Source organism: Mobula birostris, chromosome 4 (genome assembly GCF_030028105.1).
Source record: "Mobula birostris isolate sMobBir1 chromosome 4, sMobBir1.hap1, whole genome shotgun sequence".
Taxonomy (NCBI): domain Eukaryota; kingdom Metazoa; phylum Chordata; class Chondrichthyes; order Myliobatiformes; family Myliobatidae; genus Mobula; species Mobula birostris.
Genome location: NC_092373.1, coordinates 55,238,714 through 55,256,368, shown reverse-complemented (window position 1 = coordinate 55,256,368; position 17,655 = coordinate 55,238,714). Strand labels below are relative to the sequence as shown.

General features: G+C 40.2%; 1 protein-coding gene across 8 annotated transcripts in view; it reads left to right on the top strand.

Moving 5' to 3' along the window:
- The window catches only part of veph1 (ventricular zone expressed PH domain-containing 1), a 264,566-nt gene that overhangs the window by 179,844 nt on the left and 67,067 nt on the right, over positions 1-17,655 (top strand). For all 8 annotated transcript variants that reach the window (XM_072255372.1, XM_072255375.1, XM_072255378.1 and 5 more), the window contains 2 exons: positions 3,155-3,358; positions 8,962-9,353. In XM_072255372.1, the coding sequence (XP_072111473.1) occupies positions 3,155-3,358; positions 8,962-9,353 (596 nt within the window). The remainder of the gene's footprint in view (positions 1-3,154; positions 3,359-8,961; positions 9,354-17,655) is intronic.

Genomic DNA, 17,655 nt, shown 5'->3' with positions numbered 1-17,655 from the left:
GGAGAGAAGCCAGGAGATTGGAGCTCAGAAGAAAATTGGATCAGCCATGATGAAATGGTGGAGCAGACTCGATGGGCCAAATGGCCTAATTCTGCACAGATGGTCCTATGGTCTTACATATTTATTGTAATTTTTAAGGTTTTTTTTATTATAGTAGTGCAATGTGCTTCTGCCGCAAAACATCATGTTTCATGATGTAGGTCAGTGATGTTAGACCTGATTCTGATTCATTGCTCACTTCACCAAGAATGGGTGCTGATTCCCAAATCTTTTATTACCACTTTTAATGGATTTGCAGGGAGGGTTTTTAGTCACCATGTCTTTCTGATTATAACTGGCCATACGAATGAATCAATTATGCAAAGCTGGATACAGTGTGATCCCTGCTTCGTGCTGCAGATGTGCTGTCAGTGCACTGAATCAAACTGCTAACTGGTGTCCTCTGTTGATTATCCTCCCAGTGTTTTGTGTTAATGTTGCTGGTTCACACTTATTAAATAACAATTCTCATAAACTATGTTAAAATCAAGCTTGTAATCAGTTTAGGGGAAAACTGATTGCACTTTTTATGCAAGGCTAAACATGGAAATAACCTGAGGGTTCTCTGCAATGTTAGTGCCTTGAATGCAGAAGGTTAAGAGGTGATCCAACAGTTTAAAGATTTTTACAGGGCCAATAACAAAAGTTATTTCCTCTAGTGGAGGAGTCCATGGCAAGTGGACATAATCCTTAAAAAGCTGTTTCTAGGTCAACTGTATTTCAGATACAAATCAATTTTGTTTTGCTTTTGGAGTGGGTTTTTGCTTGAAAGGCTCTAAGGGAATGGGAGGGGTGCAAACAGGAGTCTGGTACAGAGAAGCTATAATTTAGTTGAGCTGTGCAACTGACTCCAGGGATTTAATTTTTTCCCCCTGTTTCAGTGATTTATAAACAGCTTAGAGAGAAATGTGTCTTTAATTTTTTTTTTGTTGTATCTGTTGTATGTCAGGATGCTGTTGACTGTAGCTCAGTGTTTAATGCCATCATTCTCACAGTCCTGATCAATAAGCCACAGAACCTGGAGCTCTGTACCTCCTTCAGCAATTGGATCCTCAACTTCCTAACCAAAGACCACAATCTGTGCAGATAGGTATTAATAACTCCTCGCTGATGATCAACACTGGTGCACCTCAGGGGTGTGTGCTTAGCCCACTGCTCTACTCTCTCTATACCCATGACTGTGTGGCTAGGCATAGCTCAAATACCATCTATAAATTTGCTGACGATACATCCATTGTTGGCAGAATCTCATATGGAGAAGAAAGGGCATACAGAAGTGAGATGTACCAGCTAGTTGAGTGGTGTCATAGCAACAAACTTGCACTCATGTCAGTAAGACCAAAAAGGTTACTGTGGACTTCAGGAAGAAGAAGGCGAGGGAACATGAACCAGTCCTCAGAGAGGGATCAGAGTGGAGAGAGTGAGTAGGTTCAAGTTCCTGGATGTCAAGATCTCTGAGGATCTAACCTGGTCCCAACATATTGATGCAGCTATAAAGAAGGCAAGCCAGCAGCTATACTGCATTTGGAGTTTGAGGAGATTTGGTTTGCACCTAACACACTTGAAAAGTTCTACAGATGTACAGTGGAGAGCATTCTGACTGGCTGCATCACAGTTTGGTTTTGGAGAGGGGGTATACTGCACAGGGTGGAAAGAAGCTACGGAAAGTTGTAAAATTATTCTGCTCCATTTCGGGTGCTAGCTTCCATAGTATCCAAAACATATTCAGGGAGCGGTGCCTCAGAAAGGCAGTGTCCATTATTAAGGACCCCATCATCTAGGACATACCCTCTTCTCATTGTTACTGTCAGGAAGGAGGTACAGAAGCCTGAAGACGCACATTCTGTGATCAGGAACAGCTTCTTCCCCTCTGCCATCCAATTCCTAAATGGACATTGAACCCTTGGACACTAACTCACTTCTTTATATTACAGTGGTTCTGTTTTGCACAAATTTTAATCTATTTAATACACATATATAGTTACTGTAATTTATTTATTTCTTTTTTCCTTCTGTATGATCATGTATTGCATTGTACTGCTGCTGCTAAGTTAGCAAATTTCACGACATATGCCAGTGATATTAAACCTGATTCTGATAACAAATATACTTCACAGCAGACAGCACAAGCACCATTATGAGTTTGTAATCTACTCCTGTCAAGTTCAAACAAGAGAATCTAGTTTCCAGCTTTCCAGTCAGCACATTCTGACAGTCTCATGGTTTGTGTTATGATCAGTTGGGTATTTACTGGCAGACTTTAATACCACATGTTTGAATTAGGGATAAAACAGGCATCTGTTTAATGACTGAAAACACACAGATTAGTCATTAAACTGAGTTAGATATCCTTTTGGATTCCATAAACCCTTTTGTAGTTCCACAATGCAGACTCAGAAGGGCCAAGTACATTCGTGGTGGTTTAGCATTTCTTTTCAAAAGTGCACCCAAGCATTGTCAGCAAATTAGTATAACCGTTTGATGGAAAAGTGATGGGTCCTTGCCTTGGCTTAATAGTAGCACTTCCACTCCACGACAGAAGGTTAGAGTGTGGAGAGCTGGAGATGTACTTTTGAACCGAGACCTCATCTGTCTTTTCACGTGGATAAAAATAAAATTCTGTGACAGTTTTGAAGATTATGGGAGTTTTTCCAATATATTTTCCTTAATAGTACTCCGTATTGTTAAAGTTCATCTATTCAATGTCAAGTTGTTATTGTGGGCCCTTGTAGTGCATAAATCAAACATCTTTCTTACTTTTAAAACATTGATTTGGAAAAAGTATATTATTTATTATCTTATCTAATATCTCATGTTCCTTCTCCTGTGAATGAATGTAATTCTGTGACTTCAGTTGTTTGAAATAGAATGCATTCAATACTGTTTTCAAAATAATACACAATAAGCTTTTGAGTAAATTAAGTTATTAATTCATACATGCTGCATCTTATCTACTTCCAATTGATTGTGAAGTTGGCTGTCTAAAAGTAACCAAAAAATCCAGAGTCCCAACATTCTTTCGTCATTATTGCAGTACTGTATACATTAGCCAGCAGTCCAAGATAAAACCATAAGGAATACTATAATGACTCACCATTTCCTCTTATTCCTGCAGAACTAATCAAGCAGGAGAACCTGCCACAGATTCCCAGTTTGAAGAATGTCTCGTTGATGAAAGCTCAGGAATTCAGACACTCCAAGTGAAGAGACAGGTCTTTGAGAAAAAGATGACAAATGAAAACAGGGCGTCAAGTCGCATCCGTCGATACAGCCTGGGCCAGGGGTCCAGGGAAGAGTGGAAAGCAATGCGATTTAACAGGTGAAGATTTCCCTATGGAAAGATACTTCAATTTTTATAATCTAATGCTAATCATGCTGATAGATTTTGAACAGTTTGTGCAGCAAAGCCAGGTATGAATATAGGAATAAATACAGAAAACATTACAAATATACAAGTACATTCACGTGCTGGAATTGCGCTTTGCTCACGTACCGCTTGTTATTAAGTTTTTTTTTATTAAGAACTCCAAATTCTAGCTGATCTTCTGGAGTGCTTCAGAGTTCTGCTTGGGGAATAATTCTTGGAACTTTCTTTTCAGTGAGGAATAATTTATAACTTCAAAGGTAGTTGGAGAATTGTATTCACAGATATATAGATATTTATTGATCCCAAGGGAATTTATAGTGTCACAGTGGCATTACGAGGGCACAGATATACAGATATACAAACATTAGAAGCAAAGTAAGAAAACATAAAGAACAAGTTACCTCAAACAGTTTAACAGGAGGGGGTCATCACTTCCTCAGCTATAGGTTGACTCATTATAGAGCCTAATGGCCGAGTGTAAGAATGGTCTCATATAGCGCTCTTTGGAGCAGCACAGTTGCCTTAGTCTGTTACTAAAAGTGTTCCTTCGTTCAGCCAAGGTGGCATGCAGAAAGTGAGAATCATTGTCCAGAATTTCCAAGTTTTTCCATAAAGTCCTTCGTTCTACCACAGCATCATTGTGTCCAGTTTGACTCCAATAACAGAGCCAGCCTTTCTAATCAGTTTATTGTGCCTGTTGGAATCACCATTGTTGAAACCGTTGCCCCAGTACACTACCACATAGAAGATTGTACTGGCAACAACAGACTGATAGAACATGTGAAGGAGAGGCCTGCATACTCCAAAGGACCTCAGTCTCCTCAGGAAGTAGAGGTGACTATGGCCCTTCTTGTACATAGCCTCCGTGTTGGTTCTCCACTCAAATCTGTCATCCAGGTGCACCTCCAGGTACTTGTATGTCTTCACCACATCCACATCCTCACCACTAATAGTATTTGGTTATTTATATTTTTGTTGTATGCAAATTAAGTTATGTTTTTCTTGTTCCCTGTTCACTGGAGCTTGTCGTCTCAAAACAGTGAATGTAGTGTCTTTTTCCAGCAGGATCTTCAGAAATCAGTGCACTGATGAAAATTTTGCATGTAATCACTTTTTCTTAGCTGTAAAATGCTCAGAAACCATGGTATATGAGGTTACGTGTTTTTAGTTGTTTGGACAACTTCTTCCCCTAGGGGCGGCTGTATAACAATGCTTTGAAAATGCCATTCAAAATATACTGGGATTCATGAAAATATCTCGTAAAATACTTCACTCAAAAGTTTTAATCATAAATTTATGAACAAACATAAGATGTCAGTACAGTTTTGATGGTGTAGTAGAGTAAAGCTCTGTTAAAACATCTTATTTGTGATTTAGACATAGTTTTGATAACTTAGTGCAGGCGTAAACTAGTTTTAAATTCAAGTTGGACAAGTTACTGACTTTAAAAAAAAAGCTATAAATATTAGTTGAAATAGTACTGAATTCAATAATGTTTTTGAAATATTTTCGTTTTCAGCGAGAAAGGTTATGAAAGGTAATTTTAGAGGGAAAGAGATAGAAGAAACAATGAAAGGATTCCTGAAGAACATAGCACCCAAGATGACAGTCAATAATGCTGATTATCTAGGTTTGTAGACAGGTGATTATTAAAATTTAGAACCAGAAACTAATAATTGCATGGCTGACAATGTTACCACAGCTTATCTTCTGGTTAAATGGCAGCATGCTTGGACACATCAGATTCTCTGGGGCCAACCAAAGGTGTTTTGTTTTTTAAATATGTTTTTTTGTAAAACAATGATGGACATTAAGAACTTCAATTACCGCAAGTGTACCTCATCAGCGAGTTGCTTATTGGCAGAGGAGCTGGAGGAGCTAGACTTGGTGCAGACCGTGTTTCTGCCTGCGACAGAAAGGCATCAGGGTCAATGTGCAAAGGTGGCGTGCAGTTTAACTGTCATGGACATTTTTCTTGCAATCAAAAGACCCTGTTGGATATTGTTAATGTAAACTACTGCTAGTCAGGTTCACTGGTTTATTGACAAGACTGATTGCAGGGGAGCTGTGTGGCCTTGGTTGAAGCAAGGACTAGGCCTCATGCCACGGACTTGCCTGTCGCAGCAGTCCAGGAGGCGAGACATCAGAGGTGGTGTGGCACAGCATCCATGCTGGATTAGGGTCTGGCCTCTCCCTTTGGTGCTGTCCTCCAGTGTTCGCCCGTGGATCGCTGAGAACGGCTTGTTCTTACTGACAGTACCCATGCACCATCAACTTAGAGGACATCTCACTTAGGGACTTGGGTTATATATTTTTTTTTGTGTGACTGTATGTTTACTGCTATCTATATGAGCTCTATGTGCCTTGTGCTGTGTGTGACTATTGGCACTATTTTTGCACTTTGGCCTCGGAGGAATGCGGTTTAGTTTGGCTGTATTCGTGGGTATTCATGTACGGTTGAATGATGATTAAACTTGAATTTGGGGCAGGACTAGATTCAGATAAGTAAACAGACTTTGTAAGAGAAAGGATATGGCATCAGAAATTAAGTTTAGGGTCAGAAACGATACTGAGGTTGTAGATGATCTTGCATAGTCTAGAGCTTCCTGAAATGTGACATTAATAGTTAATGGAGAGGTTACGTAGTCATAGATTGTAGATGGTGGACAGTGAAGATGATGTTCTGTATTTGATCTTTTCCAGTTTTAGCTGGAGTAATTGTAACTTATCCATGATGAATACGGAAAAAATTAGTGGAAGTGTAGAGTTTGCTGCAAGCAGCATAAAAGAATTTGCAATAACCTGGTTCCTTTTACAAGCTTGAAAGGAGTCACAACAAACAGGTACTTTGAAATGCAGTCACTCTTATAACATACACAACACTTCTGTCAGTGTGTGAAAGGGTCATCAACAGAAAAATATAGGGTTATTTCATATACAGAAGACAGTCTGTTCAGCTCAGGTACAGATCTTGATTCCTGAGCACAGGTGGGATATTCAGGATGGAGTCTGAAATGGAAATGCAGAATTCCTCAGATTTCCGTGTTCTGTGAATAGGACGTCTGCAGCCAAGCTTGGCCCAGGCGGTGAATCCCTTGAAGTAAATGGCCTGCGAGAAATTCAAAATGTCAGGAACTATTCAAAAAATAAAACATAATAAAAATTGTAATGAAATTCCTGTAAGCAATTAAAATATTCACATACATTTATATTATTTATGGTAATTGCATTAGACCTATAAGAATATTTTAAAAGTTGCTAAATGCATTTCTCTAATGGTTTAATATTTTATATGAATTTATTGCTCAATTGTATTATTATTTGTTGATAGTTCCAAAGTGATCAGTGTCTTTGACATATCCAAAGGTTGCAGCTATTCAGTTTAAATAACAGCCACTGAGCCTGAGGTAGGGACTCACTTTCTGCAAGCACAGCAGACTTGATTACACGATGCACTAAGGCTCCCAGCAGAAAATTTTACCCAAAGGCAGGAACTGTATAGTCCAAGGGCAGGGAAGAAGTGAGATTGGGCAGCCTGCCAATCAGCAGAGACGCAGCTCATGATGTATATGAGGGAATTATACTACAGATGCAAAATATAAAATCATTAGGATCATTAGGTTTGCTTAATAGTAATTTTGACAATACATAATTAAAAGTTCACCCAGACTTCGTGCAGCAATGCATGATCAGAAAGCTTGCTGTTTCCTAATGCTTGCTCTGTCTTCGTTTAGTAGCAGGATTTCCCTTTGCACCACCAGTTGTGCAGAGCCACTTCTCTCGTTCATGATGCCACGGGTGCATAATCCATTACTGGTTTAATAAGCTTTTCCCGGGACAGAATACTTTTTAGACCTTCAATCCCTTGTCATTCCTAAATTCTGAAGCCTCTGAAGATGCACTTGAGTCACTAACTGAAACCTGGGGTGATTTTTCTAAAACAGCCGTGCATGGAAATACCAAAGTTCTTGTCAGTATCACCAGCACAAAGATAGTTGCAGTTGGCTTTGCTCTTATTCTTTGACAAAATCTGTGCCTTAGTCTTTTTGGAAAATCTGACACTGCTGCATACATGTGACCATTCCAAAATCAGCTTTTACGGGCAAGAAATAATGTTCTTTTATTTGAAAACCTAGCTTTTAATGAAGTTTAGTTTTTTGTGTATCAATGTGCAATTAGCTGTGCTGGATTGACTAGGTCTGGGAGTGAATCTCTTAAATGCTTAAAGGAATTGTGCTATAAAAGTATCCAGAAACATGCAAGTAACCATGTGAAAATAGTTGGAACTGCATGGTTTGCATTTAATGATAGTGAAAGGAATTTTTATAGTAATTTGTAGGAAAGAAATCAGTTCAAATGATTTATGAACTAACATTTTATAGTTACTTAAAAGTGATTTTGTATCTTGACATAAGCTATCTTTTTCTTCATGCCTTCACCATGTGTTCAAACATATGTGCAATGTCAGCACAGATTTTGCAGGTGGTAATAATTGAACTGAAACAGTACATTAGTAAATGGGAATGGTTGAAATACAGTGCAGGCTGGTATGATTGCCATTACTGGCTAACTACTCTCTTGTTCTTGTATCCTTCGACTCGCAGAATTGTAAAACCTAGAGGTTCCATTGTTCCCATGAAAGCCTAAACAAAATGCCACAAATTGTCACTGCATTTGGTTTTGGTGCAGTTGATTGGGGGATGAATTTTGGTCATAGTTTCAGAAGTTCCCTCCCTTTTCTTTGGAGGGCATTATTGATCATCTGCCTGTATATGGCCAGCAGAAATTACTTACCTTCAATATAGATAAGGTATGAAAGTCAAGAAAAAATCCATCACTAAACTTAAGTATTGGTAGCATAGGTTCAAAGTGTCTACAGTACTGTGCTGTACTGCTCTATGTTTTAGCATGGCCATAATATGAGAAAAGTAACTGGTATAAGAGGAATAGGGGTCACTTTAAATGTAGGCAGAAAAAAATCATTTGGTGACCAACTCCCTTTCTCTTCTTGCCTTCGCTCAAAGCAAATTACTGGAGAGTTGAAAAATCTCTGTCGTCAAATGAGAAATATCCTGTGTCATAGAAAGCCTAAAATTAGGCTGAGACCTGAGTCCCAGCCCACTCCATAACACCATAAGATATAGAAACAGAATTAGGCCATTCAGTCCAGCGTCTACCCTGCCATTCAACTAAGTCCGACAACTTTTTCCTCAAGCCCATTCTTCCCATAACTTTTAACCCCTTTATCATTCAAGAACCTAGCAATTTCTGCCTTAAATACACCCAGTGACTTGGCCACCATTGCCCTCTGGCAATAAATTCTACAGATTCACCACCCGCTGACTGAAGAAATTCCTCTGGAGTTCTTGACCCCTTCTAGACTTACAAGAGGAGTGCTGCATTGGCCCCTAATTTCCATGGCTATTAATATAATTTACTACTCAGTTTATTGAGAAGTATGTAGTTAATTAACCAGAAACCTCTCTTGTATTCTGGAGACACGTGAAGTTTTTATGTTAAGCTAAATACTGTGTTCAATCTCTTTAAAATGACAGGTCCAAAAGTCTCGCTCTTCATGCAATGCACACAAAGTCATTAAGCTCTGAATGTGATGAGGGAGAAAATGGAGACATTGAGACAGCTATCACATATTCAGACAGATCACTCAGTGAAGGCAGTGTCAAACAACTTTTGTGTCAAGAGCCTGATGAACATAAGCGCCAAATGCTGTCTCTTTCTCATTGCAATATTGCCTCAAATGAATCAAGAAATGCCTGTGGTACTGTTAAGGACAATGATAAGCGGGGTAGTGCAGGAAGTCTGATGCGTCACTCAGAAGCACAGGATCAACTCTCTCTGTATCTCAAAGGAAATATCAATGCTGTGAAGTCGTGCTTTTCTGAAATGGTGAAGAGATTCCCTGTCCCAGATGAGTGTGTTATTGAAGGTAAGAAATGAAATCATGGCATTTTTTAACTGTATTTAACTGATCCTGCCTCAGAGAAAATCTCATAAGTACAAGATTCTGCAGGTGCTGGAAATCTTGAGCAACACAGACAAAGTGCTGTAGGAACTCAACAAGTCGGGCAGCAGCAATGGAGGAGAATAAAACAGTTGATTTTTTAGGGCTGAGACACTTCATACAGACTGGAAAGGCATGAGGAAGAAACCATATTAGGAAGGAGTACAAGCTGATAGGTGAAACCAGGTGAGAGGGTGGATGAAGTAAGAAGCTGGGAGGTGATAGGTGGAAGAAGTAAAGGGCTGAAGATGAAATCTGATAGAAGAAGCAGTGGACCATGGAAGAAAGGGAAGGAGGAGGGGCACCAGAGAGAGGTGATGGGCAGGTGAGGAGAAGAGAAGGGATGAGAGGGGAACCAAAATGGGAATGAAAAAAAAGAGAAGGGGGAAGGGAGTGAAATTACTGGAAGTTAGAGAAATTAACCTCCATGCTATCAGGTTGCAGGCTACCCAGACAGAACATAAGGTGTTGCTCCACCAAACTGAACATGGCCTCATTGTGGCAGTAGAGGACACCATGGGCAGACATGTCAGAATGGGAACAGGAAGTCAAAGTGAAATGGGTGGCCACCAGGAAATTCTGTCTTTTGTAGTGGACAGAACAAAGGAGACAAAGCAACCCTCAAATCTACATCAGGTCTCATCAATGGAGAGGAGGTCAGACCTGGAACACCAGATAGAATAGATGACCCCAACAGACTTGGAGTAGAAGTGTCACCTCACCTGGAGGGACTGTTTGGGGGCCTGAATGGTGGTAAGGGAGGAGGTGTAGGGGCAGATATAGTACTTGTCTAGGATAAGTGCCAGCAGGGAGATCCGTGGGGAGGGACGTGGACAAAGAATTCAGTGAGACCCTCTTTCATTGCTCTCCTTAAGACCATAAGACATACAAGCAGAATTACGCCATTCAGCCCATCGAGTCCACTCCACCATTTCAACATGGCTGATCCCAGATCCCATTCAACCCCATACACCTGCCCTCTCACCATATCCCTTGATGTCTCGACCAATCAGAAATCTATCAACTTCTACTTTGAATATACCCACGGACTTGGCCTCCATCACAGTCTGTAGCAGAGCATTCCACAGATTCAACGCTCTTTAACTAAAGAAATTCTTCCTTCTGTTCTAAAAGGTCGTCCCATATTTTGAGGCTGTGCTGTCTAATTCTGGATACCCCTACCAGTGGAAACATCCTTTTCACATCCACCTTAGCCAGTCCTTTCAAAATTCGGTAGGTTTCAATGAGATCCCCCATGTATTCTTCTAAATTCCAGTGAGTACAGGCCCAAAGCTGCCAAATGCTCTTCATAACTTAACCCCTTCATTACCAGAATCCTCCCTGCTGCTGTGCAGCTCTTCGACCATGTTCTCATTAACAGAGCCACATGTTCTTACTGGGAACTTACCTCCACTGACATCTTCCATTACACTGAAATTTAGATGTAGTCTGCATGCAACACACACTGCAATCATCTGAAGAGACTGGTAACAAAGCGATTCTTTTGATTCTGGTTTACGTAACCCAGTGATTCCATAACCTGCATCACTCACCGCTCAGAATTCATCAGGAACCGGGCTTCACCCAGTTGACGCAGTTTTGGCTGAGTCAGTAGCTTATCAAGTCTCATCCACAACAGTGTTGGACCTCGCTGATGATTCCTTCTCATCCATCTCCTGAGTGGGTATTAGGACAAATTATTGTTCTAAGAGATGAGAGATAAGAGATGCCAGACCAAAATGTATTACCAGAATGGACTAACCGGGCATCCATTTTATTGATATATATGAGGCCCAATTGTGTGCAAATTGGCTGCTGAGCTTCTATACAAAATGATAATTACTTTGCCTCTGATGTAGTTAATTGATTGTAATGTATTGAAACGTTTCAAAGATCTGAAGGACATACTAGTTTTTTCTTTATAGGAGGGCAAGCTAAGAAACATGAACTTCCTCTTGTTCTTAATTACTTCCCCTTTCTTACAATGGGGGTAGTACATACAGATTTATTAACCTCCTATCCCACGTCAATCTGTTGGCCTGAAATCAAAACTGTTTTTTGATGTCATTCTCCTTGTTGTAGCCAGTTTAGTTAGTGCTGTAAACAGGTTATTGATTAAGAAGTATTGTGGAATTGGGGAGAGTATAACCAGAGTTCATTTGATTATTTATACTCATTGCAAGAAAGAACTTTCAGTTTGCAAAACCGATCAGTAATTCATTTGCAAATTTTCATATTATGTCTTCAGTAGATCAGTGATAGAAGACGGGTTTTCATTCATTATTCCACATACAAAGCTCCCAAATTTGACAAGGACAGAGGCACCATTCCTCTACCCAATGATTCATCCTTTGAGCCTTCTGTATTCCCCTTTCAGTCATTAAGTGTTCTTCCCTTTTAATCAGGAAAAAGTTGGCCCAGGGTCTTCAAGAGATGAAAGATAAAAAAAGAAAGCGAACATCTCTGGACTATTTGTTAATATGCCCATCCGTCTTTGTTCGGTGCATCGGTATTACAGCACTCACAAGATAGCATTTAGTCCTGAACCAGGAAGTTGTGATGAAGAAATTCCTTTCATTTAACTATGAATGATGTATGCCTGAATTCTGTTTATGTTTGGTCCACAGTCAAATGAGGTGACTGCAGTGTTTGAGCTTTGTGCCCTATCAAAACATGCACCATAAGATATTTGAAATTTGTTGTAATTGAGTTGTTTGATGTAAACAAAAAATCATGCTGTAAAAGGACTAGATGGCATGGAGTTCATCAGATTTGTTCAGGAAAGTTTCCCTAATCAGTACGTAGAAGCCCCAACGAGAGAGTGTGCGATACTTGATCTGCAATTAGGGAATGAGACAAGGCCGGGTAGGGGAACAATTTGCATCTAGTGATCATAATGCCATTAGTCTCAAAGTAAATATGGAAAAAGTTAGGTCTGGTCTGCGGATTGAGATTCTATATTGGAGAAAGGCCAATTTTGATGGCAGATTTGGATTGGGACGGGCTGTTTTCTGGCAAAAGAGTACTTGGTAAGTGGGAGGTCTTCAAAAGTGAAATTTTGAGAGTATGAAGTATGTGTCTGAATAATAGGTTAAAAAAAACAATAGGTTCAGGGAACCTTGGTTTTCAAGAGATATTGAGGTCCTGGTTAAGAAAAAAAAGGTGCATTGTAGCTATAGGCGGGTAGGAACACATGAGGTGCTTATGATGTATAAGAAATGTATAAGAACACTTAAGAAAGAAATCAGGAGGACTAAAAGAAGGCATGAGGATGCCTTAGCAGACGAGGGGAAGGAGAATCCTAAGGGATTCAACAGATATGTTAAGAGCAAAATGATTGCAAAGGACAAATTTGGTCTTCTGGAAGATCAGAATGGTAATCCGTACGTGGAGCCAAAGGAGGTGGGGAAGATATTAAGTGTTTTTTTTGCATCAGTATTTACTCAGGAGATAGGTACAGAGTCTGTAGAGGTGAGACAAAGTGGCATCGACTTCATGGACCTTATACAAATTACAGAGGAGGAGGTATTTGCTGTCTTGATGCAAAGTAGGGTAGATAAATCCCCAGGGACTGGTAAGGTGTTCCCTTGAATCCCATGGGAGGCAAGTGCAGAAATTGCAGGGGCCCTAGCAGAGATATTTAAATCATCCTTTGTGACAGATGAGGTACCAGAGGATTGGAGGAGAGATGATGTTTTTTCGTTGTTTAAGAAAGACTTTTAGAATAAACCAAGAAATTGTAGGCCAGTGAGTCTGACATCAGTAGTGGGAAGGTTATTTGTGGGTAATCTAAGGGACTGGATCTATGAGTATTTGGATAAACATGGATTGATTAGGGATAGTCAGCATGGTTTTGTGTGTGGCGGTTCAAGTCTAACCAAACATATAGAAGAATAAACCCTTCTCAGACTTCCAGCTGGGTACAGGTATCGATTATAATTGACATTTCAATGTCAAGCTCCACCATCTTCATCGGGGATCCCTTCGGATACATAAAGAGTGAAAAGAGAGGCGAGAGCGGATATCCACCCACTGGAAAATGATGCTGGAGGGGTAGTAGTGGGGAAACAATGAAATAGCGGATGAGCTGAAAAAGTATTTTTCATCAGTGTTCACTGTGGAAGACAACAGCAGTATGGTGTAAGTTCCAGGTGTCAGCGGGCATGAAGTGTGAAGTTACCATAATTGGAGAGAAGATTCTTGGGAAACTGAAAAGTCTGAAGGTAGATAGGTCACCTGGACCAGATGGTGTATACCCCAATGTGCAGAAGGAAGTGGCTAAAGAGATCACGGAGGCATTTGTAATGATCTTTCAAGAATCACTAGTTTCTGGAATGGTTCCGGAAGACTGGAAAATTACAAATGTCACTACACCCTTCAACAAGGGAGGGAGGCAGAAAAAAAGGAAACTATAGGCCAGTTAGTCTGATTTGAGTGGTTGGGAAGATGTTGGAGTCAATTATTAAGGGTGAGTTTTCAGGGTATTTGGAGGCACATGATAAAATAGGCTGTAGTCAGCATGGTTTCCTCAGGGGCAAATCTTGCCCGACAAACCTGTTGGAATTCTTTGACGAAATAACAAGCAGGATAGCTAAAGTTGGTTGATGTTGTGTATTTGGATTTTCAGAAGGCCTTTGACAAGGTGCCACACATGAGATTGCTAAACAAGCTTGAGCCCGTGGTATTACAGGAGAGATTCAGGCATTGATGAAGCAGTGGTAGGTTGGCAGGAGGCAAAGAGTGGGAATAAAGAGAGCCTTTTCTCACTGGCTCCCATTGACTAGTGGCATTCCACAGGGTTCTGTGTTGGGACCGATTCTTTTTACGTTATATGTCAACGATTTGGATGATGGAATTGAAGGCTTTGTTGCAAGGTTTGCAGACAATATGAAGCTAGGTGGAGGGGCAGGTAGTTTTGAGTAAATAAAGCGGCTATGGAAGGACTTAGACAGATTAGGAGAATGGGCAAAGAAATGACAGATGGATTACAGTGTTGGAAAGTGTATGGTCATGCACTTTAGTAGAAGAAATGAAAGGGTTAACTATGTCCTAAATAGAGAGAAATACAAAAAAACTGAGGCTCAGAGCATCTTGGAATCTTGTGCAGGATTCCTTAAAGGTTAATTTGCAGGTTGAGTCTGTGGTGAGGAAGGCAAATGCAATATAAGCATTCATTTCAAAAGGACTAAAATATAAAAGCAAGGATGTAATGTTGAAATTTTATAAAGCATTGGTGAGGCCTCACTTGGAGTACTGTGAGATGGTTCGGGCCCTTATCTTAGAAAGGATGTACTGAAACTGGAGTGGGTTCAAAGGAGGCTCACGAAAATGATTCCAGGATTGAATGGCTTGTCATACGAAGAGTGTTTGATGGCTCTGGGTCTGTATTCAGTAGAATTCAGAAGAATGTGGAGTGACGTTATTGAAACCTGTCAAATGGTGAAAGGCCTTGATAAAGTGGAGAGGATATTTCCTATGGCAGGAGAGTCTAAGACCGGAGGACACAACCTCCGAATAGAGGGGTGTCCTTTTAGAATGGAGATGAGGAGCAATTTCTTTAGCCTGAGAGTGATGAATCTGTGGAATTCTTTGCCATAGGCAGCTGTCTAGGCCAGGTCTTTATGTATATTTAAGGCAGAGGTTGATAGATTCTTGACTGGCCAGGGCGTGAAGAGATATGGGGCGAAGGCAGGAGATTGGGGCTGAGAGGAAAATTGGATCAGCCATGATAAAATGGCAGAGCAGACTCAATGGGCCAAATGGCAGAATTCTCCTATATCTTATGGTCTTATAATTGATACCTGTACCCAGCTGGAAATTCGAGATGAGTTTATTCATTGTATACGCCAGAACAGCACTAGATCTGCTTTCAATCTTATAGTTTTTGAGGAAGTTACCTAGGAAGTTGATGAAGGTATATGGCAAGGTCCCGCATGGGAGGTTGGTCAAGAAGGTTTGGTCACTCGGCATTCAAGATTAGGTAGTAAATTGGATTAGACATTGGCTTTGTAGTAAAAGCCAGGGAGTGGTAGTAGGTGTTTGCTTCTCTGACTGGAGGCCTGTGACTAGTGGAATGCCGCAGGGGTCAGTGCTAGGTCTGTTGTTTGTCATGTACATCAATGATCTGGATAAAAATGTGGTTAACTGGATCAGCACATTTGCAGATGACAAGATTGTGGGTGTAGTGGACAGCAAGGAAGACAATCAGAGCTTGCAGCGGGATCTGGAAAAATGGGCTAGAAAATGGCAGATGGAATTCACTGCAGACAATATGAGGTGTTGCACTTCAGTAGGACCAGGGTAGGTCTTGCACATTGAATGGAGGAGTGCTGTAGAACAAAGGGATCTGGAAATACAGGTCTATAATTCATTGAAGGTGGCATCATAGGTAGATAGATTCGTAAAGAAAGCTTTTGGCACATTAATCTTTATAAATCAAAGTAATGAATACAGAAGATGGAATGTTATGTTGAAGTTGTTTAAGACATTGGTGAGGCCTAATTTGGAGTATTGTGTGCAGTTTTAGTCACGTACCTACAGGTAAGATGTAAATTAGGGTTGAAATAGTACTGAGAAAATTTACAAGGATGTTGCTGGAACTGGAATACCTGAGTTATAAGGAAAGATTGAATAGGTTAGGACTTAATTGCTTGGAACGTAGAGGATTGATGGGAGATTTGATAGAGGTATACAACGTGATGAGGGGTATAGCTATGGTAAATACAAAGAGGCTTTTTCAACTTGGTCCCAGCGCAAATTGATGAGAGTAGGCAGTTGAAATGGTACAGCATGGACTAGATGGACTGAAGGGCCTGTTTCTGTGCTGTACTTTTCTATGACTCCATGCTGTAGGAGTAAATTCCTCACAATAAACAATTATTTTTCCAGATGGTGCACAGGTTTGCCAACTTAAGAGAAATGTGAGCATAAGAACGAGTCATTTGTTCCCACGAGTCACTTCAACCATTCAATGACATCATGGATAATTTTTGTACCAGCCTTTTCCTCATCTCTTCATTCTCTTACTTGCCAAAAATCTTTGAATATTTACTTCAAAAATGGTCAATTACCTGAGCATCAATTCTCTTTTGCTGAGGAGATTTGTTTGTAAACAAATGTCCTGAAGATTTTATCTCTAATGATTATGGCTATGAGGCTTTATCGTAGAGTTACGAACATCGGAAATAATTTCTGATCTATCCTCCTATTCCCTTTGTTTCCTTGAAAACTTTAATCAAATCTTCTCTTGATGTTCTAAATTGTAGGGACTACAGATCTTTTGAATTATTAATAACTTCTTCATAATTTGATCCTAATTTCTAGTCCTTGACATATAAAGGCCCTACATTAACAATAATTGGCCTATGCCTTCGTGTACATTCCTTTGTTCTTATGTTCTGATGTTATTACTGGCATCTTCCATTTCACTGAGAGCTCCTTTGGGATTTCTGCATACACGCAGAATTGGTATCAGTTGTTTGCAGTGTTTTTCACAACTCTGCTCTGTTGGGTGCCTAGTGACAGACCAGTTGTCTGCAGATTCCAGCAGGTCAGGTAGCATCTATGCAGAGGCCAAGACCCTTCATCAAGACTGCCGAGTTCCTCCAGCACTTCGTGTGTGTTGTTCTGGATTTCCAGTTTTTGTGTTTATGTGCTGAGAGTCCATACTGCTATGGTTGAGAATTGCTCAAAAAGCCTGATCAAATTGGATTTCAATAAGCTAACCTACTCCAACAAACTATGACGAGTATTAATACCTTTACTTCCTTTGCAAGTTTGAGTTTATTTCAACATTTATTAGAATTTGGATTTTCTGTACTTTTAGCTTCTTAACTTAATGACTCAAACAATGTTTAATGTCTCTGAGTGTTAAGGACATAAAGAAGATTTCAGAGTCCTTGGTGGGTTTAACAGTTGGTAAGGCAAGGGGAAGGTTCTTTGCCAGCCAAAGGTGACTTTAGCCTGTTCGTGAACGGAACTTCTTCTGGTTCACTCACCTGACAGCACTCTGTTCTGCATGGAGCTGTTCCCACACTGGTCCTTGGCACTTAGGATCAGGAATCGTCCCATGTACCAAGTAGCAGATTAGTGGATGTTTGGAAGAAGATGATTTCACCTGAAAAATAATTGCAAGAAGCCTGCTGTTGAACATTTTATGCTTGGCTAAGTTTTAATTAGACCTGCTGAGCACCAGATCAGGAAGAGCAGGGCCAATGACTACAAAAGT